Here is an 8,665-nt window from a genome sequence, read left to right as displayed (position 1 = left end):
GTGAAACCGTCTTAGTATAAATATATTATATTATTATCACCTATATCTATTATCTATTACTATTATTAAGAATTTCTACAATAGAGTCTTGATCTGTTTTTGGTCTCTTTCAATTTTGCTCTTATATGATACCAATATACACTTTTTTTTTTCAACAAACACTTTTGTTTTTGTTTTGTTTTTAATTACAACAATTCAAATAGTACTTTAATCCCTCTATGCTTTATCATATTTCACTTTTTAATCCTTCGGTAATTATAGAAAAAATTGTACACACACGCACCGCGTGTGCAAAGTAGTTAGTTATTGTTATTATTATAATAAGTTTGAGATACTTAAAGTAACTATTTTTGGTATCATGATCTGTTTTAATAATTATATAAGTTAATAAAATATTAAAACTTTAATGCAAATTATCTATACCTGGGATATGGTCTTTGTTTCTTATCAAGTCATAAGTTCAATACTTGGGTCTATTTTCTTTTTTTTTTTCTATTTATTTTTTAATTAATATATCGAAATTGATGTGTAGCTTTTTACTAATTTTTATAATTATATTTTGATATTTAGTTAAATGTAAAATAAATATATTATAAAAAATATTGTACAGCGTGAAACGATATATTAATATTTAAAAAGCATGTGCTGATAGTTAAAACTCGCCCCTTCACAAATAAAAACGCAATACAAGGGTAAAACGGTAAATTTAAGTCGGAATCTCATTCCACCACAGAAAAGCTTTCAACTTCATTGGGGCGTCCATTTGCTCTCTCCAGCTCACCAATTCGCGAATCTTCTTTGAAAGCAAGCATCTTCAGATCCGATCTCAGCGAAGCCAATCCAAATTGTTGATCAAAAGATGTCGTCGACATTCAGCGGCGATGAAACAGCGCCTTTCTTCGGTTTCCTTGGCGCCGCCGCCGCTCTAGTCTTCTCCTGTAAGCTGTTCTTCATGATCCATCGCTCTTTTTTTGACGGATCTGAGATATTTGTGTTTTATATTTCTATTATTTCTTTGTAGGTATGGGAGCTGCGTACGGAACGGCCAAGAGCGGTGTCGGTGTGGCATCTATGGGGGTGATGCGACCGGAGTTGGTGATGAAGTCTATTGTTCCCGTGGTTATGGCTGGTGTTTTGGGTATTTACGGTTTGATTATCGCTGTGATTATCAGTACTGGTATTAACCCTAAGGCCAAGTCTTACTACTTGTTTGATGGATATGCACACCTTTCTTCTGGACTCTCTTGTGGTCTTGCTGGCCTGGCTGCTGGTATGGCCATTGGAATTGTCGGAGATGCTGGTGTCAGGTGCGATCCTTTGCCTTAACTTGTCGTGGCTTCCAATTTTCTGTTATTGGTATTAGATATGGATGATTAAGCATTGTGAATGAAGTTACCTGTTAAATTTTTATGTCAATTAGCATACATTTAGTGGGCATGATTTTTCGGAACTTAATATATTCTTTTTGTTGGGACGTTTTGCTATGATCTTGTTGGTTGTACACTCGTTTGGATTTTCTTACAGGGTGAACTGTGACTTGTCAATATGCGTGACAGAAAAAAATTGGTTTTGTCATTAGTTGTTTTATCATTTTAATTGTTAATTCATTAGTCTTTTAGTTTATGTGGCAACAAGAATGTTATTTCACGACTGAGAAGTTTATTTTTATTTATGTCGTTCTTGTGATTCTACCAATACAAGTTCTTCGTGAGAGTTGAGTGATAACTAGATGTTTGACAGACTAAGAAGTCGTCGTGCTTGTCCGGTTACCAGATGCCTTCCATTTGTTAATTCACCTAAATATTTTCTCGAAAGCCTTCTTGAATTGTCTTATGTTTGTGTAAAATTATCTTTGACATTTAATGAGATGGGTTATTTTATTTCTTAGTGAACATGGGTAAGGCAAAAGCATTCTCGGCCTTGTTTTGAGTTAATGCTGAACTGTTCTATTTTGATTGAGATAATGCAAGGATTTATCTCTTTCTGAGTCAAAGATGCAACTTGAGTCCAGTGCTCTTGTATTTCATTATCACTTAATCCGAAGATGTGGTTTCCGTTGCAAAGAGTGATAATTTATGTCTCGATTTATCTTTTGCGTTATTCAGATAGTGATTGGCTCTATTCCTTTTGATTATCTTTTTATCTTTATGAGATGCAACGATATTTATTAACTTTCATATTATTCCCTGATAGGGCCAACGCTCAGCAACCAAAGCTGTTTGTTGGGATGATTCTTATCCTTATTTTCGCTGAAGCCCTGGCTCTTTACGGGCTCATTGTTGGCATCATTCTTTCTTCTCGTGCTGGTCAATCTCGAGCAGAGTAAGAGAGTATTATTGCTCTCCTGATGTGACAATTCCTGGCTCTCAAGTGAGAATCAAAATCTGTTTTTCCTTGGTTACGCTGGTGATTTTGGCTGTGGCAATGTTTTTAGGTTCATTTATACCAGAATAATTGAGTGGTTGGTATGTTATGGAAGTAGATTTTACATGGGAAGTTTGATTTGCCCTGAATAAATTTCCTGATGTTCTTAAGGTGATTTATCTCTTCTTTGTTTTAGACATAAAGAAACGAGTTTGGCCATTCTATTATCGTTGGAGTTGGATTTATTTACCCGGAAAAAAAGATAGAGAAATATGGCTCTATTCATGTCCATTTATAGTTTGAAAAATGACTCTGATCAAACATCCATTTTGAATTACGACATTTTTTTTTGGGATGAAAAATGACCTTCTAACTAACATATACAGGAAAAACAATGACCAAACAAACGTTGATTTTTTAAAATGGCAGATTCCAAATTCAACATTTACTGATTAGTTAAATTTTAAACAAATTTTTATAAAATTATAAATAATTTATTTAGCATAATATATCCAAACTAAAGGATTTTTTTATATAAAAACACTTAGAAATCAACACAATAAAAAGTTTCTAAATTTATTTGAACCGATATTTAACAAATATATAAATTTTCGCCTTCTGTAAAAGGTGAGAAAGTAGTTTGACAAGACACCGATGAATCACTTTCAACAAAGTACTCTTATGTCTCTCCATCTTTCACCATTTACTCGATTCACAACTCTCAACACTACACATTTTATCTGCAGCAAGTGCGGTACAATTCGTTTTTTTATAATTCATTATTACTATTTTCATTTGTTGTTGTTGTCTTGGAGGAGTGTTTGGTAGTTGGAATGAAAAAGAGCTCATGAATGATGAAACAACCCCCACGAGCGATTGGTTTAAAATGGAAGTGATTGTTAGAATAAAAAAAATCATTACTTTAGTTATATTATGTGAATTTGATTTTTTTTTTTTTGAAGTTCTTGTATAAGTTTCAATGTTTGATCCATTCATGGTTTTAACATAATATCACAGAAAGATTAATATATAAGCTTGAGATATTTATTTGTTCGTTTTTTAAAAATTTAACGAGTACATTTTGATTTATTAGAGAACTATTATTGCTAAAAATAATGTTTGAATTGTTGTATATTTTGAAATTTTGAACTGCATGATATCACAAAACCTTAAAATTTTGAGACTTCATTTAATTGTGAATTGTGGAATCTCAACCCTACCGATATTCACAATAAAAAGTAATACTCTTAGCATAAAAATTAATATTTTTTCATGGATGACCCAAATAAGAGATCCGTCTACAAAATACGACACATGAGACCGTCTCACACAAGTTTTTGTCTTAACCTTTTAACATACTATTAGAGAAAGAAAATCAACCATGTAACACAATCCTCCTACATTCTGTAATATATGATATTTATGTGCAAGATAAAATATAATATTTGTGAAGATGTAATGTTTCGACACAATAGATGAAGTGTGTCAATTACTACTTATTGAAAATATGAAATCCATCAAGTATTATAAATACATCAATAGATACTTGTCAATTCCTAGGAGCTAACAAATTTGTGGATCTCATAGAATATACATCCTACGAGTTATCTAGTTTGACCAAACATCCTTGCTCAATCCCATTCCACTTGCGATTTAATTGTTTCACTAACTTATGATTTTTAATAAAAAGTAATGGAAATATCCACAATCCTATCCGATGTTCTTTTTTTAATATGATTACATAAAGAAATAAGAAAGCCTAATACATGACAACTGGCCAAACAACTCCCAGATGTCCTGCCACATATCTGCCCAAAACGACAAGATTGTGCCCCGACGTTACTGGTCAAACTGATAATTTAGACGTGGGTTGTGTTTGGACCCCTCCAAAAAAATAATAAAATTACTCAAAGCTCTACCGATCAGATGTAGACATACCCTTTTCCGATAAAGTCAGTCTGCATATTTTACGTTTGGAGACACTGACCAAAGCAACGGCTATTTTTCTCATTCTGTTTATACAACCAAAGATGCGATGATACGCCAGGTGCCGTTTTAGTTTCATGTCCTTTTTTCTATGTTTAGATTATATTAAATATTTAATTCTGTTGCAATTGTTCATACGTTGCATGAATATAAGGGCATTTCTGTGATATAAAATTCTTGTGGCCGAGGGTATTGTTGTCGTGGGAATATATTTATAAACACTGAATTTTATAAATTGAGCAAAGCTACATTTATGTTAGGTGCGATAAGATATGTCTTTTGTTACTTGAAACATTGAATTGGTTAATATATTAACGAAAAAGTAATGAATTTCCGTTTTGATGAAAGCATGCAAGAGTTTTTTACGTAAGAGATTGAATCTCTGACAAATTTCAATGCGATCTTAATCATCCACGCATGACATGACTACATAAATGATTGAATTCTAACAGAACATCGATTTTCAGTTGGGTGAAGGAAGCGTCGTGGGATCAGCCGAGGAAGGAAGTTCTTGACCTAACCGACAACCTTCGAGCATGAAAACTACGTCAGTCATAGAAGGCCTCTCCATAGGGTCAGACATTGTGCAAAGCAGTCCAACTTTAACCCCTAGCAAGAACTCTTCCCATTCAGATGACTCGGGGTCGAGCTCGAGCAAACCTGGCTCGAGAAGCTCTGAAACTTGGCCCCTTTGTAACTGCCTCTTCACCCATTTAACAATATCCTCATCTTGAGTGAACATCACCGGTTTTTTCCCAGTTAGAATTTCCAACACCACGATCCCGAAACTATATACATCCGCTTCTTTACTCGGTTCCCCTGTTAGGGTGGCTTCTGGTGCCACATAACCGACAGTACCCACTGGTGTGGTAGATGTGGAGGCTTCAGCAGGAGTTGGTATCGTTACTTTATCTAACCCAAAATCAGAAAGATGGGCTTCAAAATCAGCATCAAAGAGGACATTTTGTGGCTTTACATCACCATGGATTATAGAGACAGAATGCAAGAATGCTAGACCGCGAGCAATTCCTAGCGCAATAAGGTGACGCATTGGCCAGTTCAAGACATGCCCTTCTTGGTGTGATGCTTCTTGAAGAAGGGTGCCCAAGTTTCCATTTGGCATGTAATCGTAAACAAGAAGTCGCATATCAGGAGGTGGCCCTGCATAATAGCCTCTAAGAACTGTTAAGTTGCGGTGTTTAACTTTTCCAAGATATTCGGCTTCTTTACGAAAGGTGTTCTCTTCGATAGATGTGCTGGGGAGACGACGAATTGCGAGAACCATTCCATCAGCATAAGTGGCTTTAAACAACAGCCCATATTTACCCCTGCTCAACACGTTTTCCTCATCAAATTGCCTCGTGGCCTCCTCAGTTTCTGCATATGTAATCTTGTTATTGAACATGATAAGCTTCGGAGCCCCATTCTCTCCACTTCCTCGCGCCCCTTGTGAACCAGGACTCGGGCTCCGTTTCTTCTCTCCAGCTGAATCAGCTCGCAACTTCTTGTGCCATCGTAGGAGACTGTAAATGTACCCACAACAGCAGAATAGCAATATCAAGCTCCCAGCTACAGCAACAGTTATAAAAAGAATCAATCTCCTCCTCTTTCGTCTTTTCGTGCTAATGCAGTTCTTTTTCAAAGGCCTCCCACACAAATTTTCATTCATAGCATAAATGCTAGGATCACTAAATCGAGAAGCTAAGGCCCCTGGAATCTCACCCTCGAGATCATTAACCGACAAATTTAAGTGCTGCAAGGTAGAAATTGTCGAAAGATTTGCTGGGATAACTCCAGTCAGATTATTTGAAGAGAGATCCAGTTCTGTTAAGTTCGATAACCTTGGCAATGTTTCAGGAATGCGACCTGAGATGTGATTTGAATCCAATAATAAAGCAAGCAAAGATGAACAGTTGGAAATTCCTTCTGGGATTTCACCAGTTAAACTGTTCTGTCCCAGGTCAAGCCTCTGTAAATCAGATAAAATGGAAAATTCACTGGGAATATCACCGGTTATGCCATTTTCTCTCAGCTCTAGAACTTCAAGACTCGAACAATTGCTCAATTCGACCGGAATTGTACCATTCAATCGATTGTGGGACAACAAAAGAGCAACCAATGATCCTAGAAATCCATAAGTAATTGGAACCCCACCATGAAAACTATTTGATGAAAGATTAAGATACTGCAAACTAGACAAACTACTGAACCCTTCAGGCACTTCACCGGACAAGGAATTATCATCCAAAGCCACAGTTTGTAAATTTGGCAATCCAAAGAGCTCAACAGGTAACTCTCCTGACAAGTTTTGCTTACTCAAATCAAGGCTTTTGAGTCTCATAAGATTCCCAATACTCGAAGGAATCACTCCTGAGAACCCACAGCCACTCATATTCAGAACCTCCAACCCCTTCAATTCCCCAACGTTCAGCAGCACTCCATCTGAAAATTTGTTGTTGCTCAAATTCAGGGTGCTCAGATTGCTAAGTCTCATCAATTCCACCGGCACAGTGCCAGTCAACTTATTATCACTCAAATCCAACGTCTCTAACGAAGATATACCCCCTAAACTCACTGGAACCAAACCAGTGAACAAATTCCTACCAAGAATCAACGCATTCAAACTCTTCATTCCTCCCAAAAAATCTGGAATCAAACCCGAAAATTTATTATTCCCAAGATCGAGAACTTTCAGGGAAACAAATTTTGTCACACTTTCAGGAATTCCCCCAGTTAAAGAGTTATTACCCACTCTAAACAACTCCAAAGCGACTAAATTCCCAAGGAGATCTGGTAACATCCCAGAAATTGAATTCCCTGAAATATCTAAACTCTTTAACGTAGAAATATTGTTTAAAAAATCGGGGAACACACCATTTATCTGATTCCCGTGAAGGTCTAAAACTTCAAGAACACTAACACACGTTCCTCCATTGTTACTGTCGATTCCCGTGAACCCGTTAGAACTCAGGATAAGAATTTTGACTGTAGCATTTAATGCTGAGATTTTGCAGAAAAGTGACGAAGAAACCATACCGGAGAGCTGATTATCCGGTAGGGAGATGACTTGAAGACTTCTGAGTGACCCCAACGAAGCCGGCACAACGCCGGAGAGCATATTATCCCCCGCGCTGAAGTGGATAAGCGAAGAACAGTTCGCAAGGGCAGATGGAATAGTACCGTATAGTTCGTTATCGTCGAGCCACAAGTACCGTAACTGCTGCAACGCTCCGATATTTGCCGGAATCGAGCCGGAGAAAAGGTTGAATGAAAAATTGATGAGCTGGAGCTGGTGGGTCGACGAAAAACTCGCAGGCATTTCGCCGGAGAACGAGTTTGAAGAGAGATCAAGAACTCTCAAGCTCACCTGAAGCTCCCCGTATACTTTTCCGGATATGAAATTATGAGCTAGGTCAAGAACTTGGAGATTCTTGAGGTTCGAGAAAAATGCAGGGGGAATTTCTCCCGTGAATGAATTGTACTGCAAATAGATAACACGTAGAAACGAGCAGTCGGCCAGTGAGCTTGGGATTGAGCCATTCAAGTTGTTCGAATGCAGGCTCAACCGGCGCAGCAGGCGCAGGTTGCCAAGCTGGTCGCTGAGCCGGCCGCCGAGCTGCACCCGTGGCAGTCGAAGCTCGTGCACTCTGGCATCGGCGCACAGAATGCCGCTCCAGTCGCACGGCGCTGCTGGCGTGGAGGCATCCCAGCCATCCATCACGCCGCGAGGGTCGTGCAGATGGAGTTTGAATGAAAGTAACGCCTGGATTTCGGAGTCCAGGCCGGCGCATGTTACGGCGGCGGTTACGGCTGCCCAGAGCACCACCACGAAGAGAATACTAGCCGTTGGCATGGGGGGGGGGGGGGGGGGGGAACGAAGAATGGCGACAATATGCGGGTGAAATTCTAGGAATGCGCAAATGGTGCGTATTGTAGCAGTAGCAGAGAAGAAATGGAATCAAGGAAGGCCATACAGCGCGGACCGTGCAGTGGGTTTTTTTTATAGTGACAATTTGAAAGTCGCTAAACATGATTAGTCCGACACACTACTTTTTCCCCCGTGTTTTCTTATTTGATTCCGAGTTACGAGATTTTCATTACCATTTTTGTTAATGATTTATTCAATTCGAATGCTCTTTAATCCATTTTTTTTTTATGTGTGATAGATAAACATAATTTTTATATATATTGTTAACGCTGCTCTATAAATCCGCCTAGTGGCGGCAGACTGCCTGGAAAAATGGTTAGTCGACGCGGCTTAGGTAGTTCTAGGCGGATAGATTTTTTTTTTAAAAAAAATTAAAATTAAAAAAAT

General features: G+C 37.9%; 2 protein-coding genes across 2 annotated transcripts; one reads left to right on the top strand and one right to left on the bottom strand.

The window, feature by feature from the left end:
- The first annotated feature begins 726 nt into the window (after positions 1–726).
- On the top strand, positions 727–2,591 carry LOC142551612 (V-type proton ATPase 16 kDa proteolipid subunit). Its single transcript, XM_075660933.1, has 3 exons — positions 727–938; positions 1,022–1,307; positions 2,194–2,591. The coding sequence occupies exons 1-3, from the start codon at positions 860–862 to the stop codon at positions 2,324–2,326; spliced, it is 498 nt and encodes a 165-aa protein (XP_075517048.1). The 5' UTR covers positions 727–859; the 3' UTR covers positions 2,327–2,591.
- A 2,102-nt stretch (positions 2,592–4,693) lies between these two features.
- On the bottom strand, positions 4,694–8,367 carry LOC142551611 (uncharacterized). Its single transcript, XM_075660932.1, has one exon. The coding sequence runs from the start codon at positions 8,201–8,203 to the stop codon at positions 4,814–4,816; it is 3,390 nt and encodes a 1,129-aa protein (XP_075517047.1). The 5' UTR covers positions 8,204–8,367; the 3' UTR covers positions 4,694–4,813.
- Between the last annotated feature and the right edge of the window lie 298 nt (positions 8,368–8,665).

Source organism: Primulina tabacum, chromosome 7 (assembly GCF_025594145.1).
Source record: "Primulina tabacum isolate GXHZ01 chromosome 7, ASM2559414v2, whole genome shotgun sequence".
NCBI classification, from domain to species: Eukaryota; Viridiplantae; Streptophyta; class Magnoliopsida; order Lamiales; family Gesneriaceae; genus Primulina; species Primulina tabacum.
The sequence above is the reverse complement of the archived record's forward strand: the minus strand, read 5'-3'. Positions and strand labels throughout refer to the sequence as shown.

What these genes read in the sequence shown, in the direction of transcription:
- LOC142551611 (XM_075660932.1), bottom strand. Translation starts at nt 8,203, where the DNA reads ATGCCAACGGCTAGTATTCTCTTCGTGGTGGTGCTCTGGGCAGCCGTA.
- LOC142551612 (XM_075660933.1), top strand. Translation starts at nt 860, where the DNA reads ATGTCGTCGACATTCAGCGGCGATGAAACAGCGCCTTTCTTCGGTTTC. An exon ending in CGCCGCTCTAGTCTTCTCCT is followed by an intron (nt 939 to 1,021) that starts GTAAGCTGTTCT and finishes ATTTCTTTGTAG; the next exon opens with GTATGGGAGCTGCGTACGGA. An exon ending in GTCGGAGATGCTGGTGTCAG is followed by an intron (nt 1,308 to 2,193) that starts GTGCGATCCTTT and finishes ATTCCCTGATAG; the next exon opens with GGCCAACGCTCAGCAACCAA.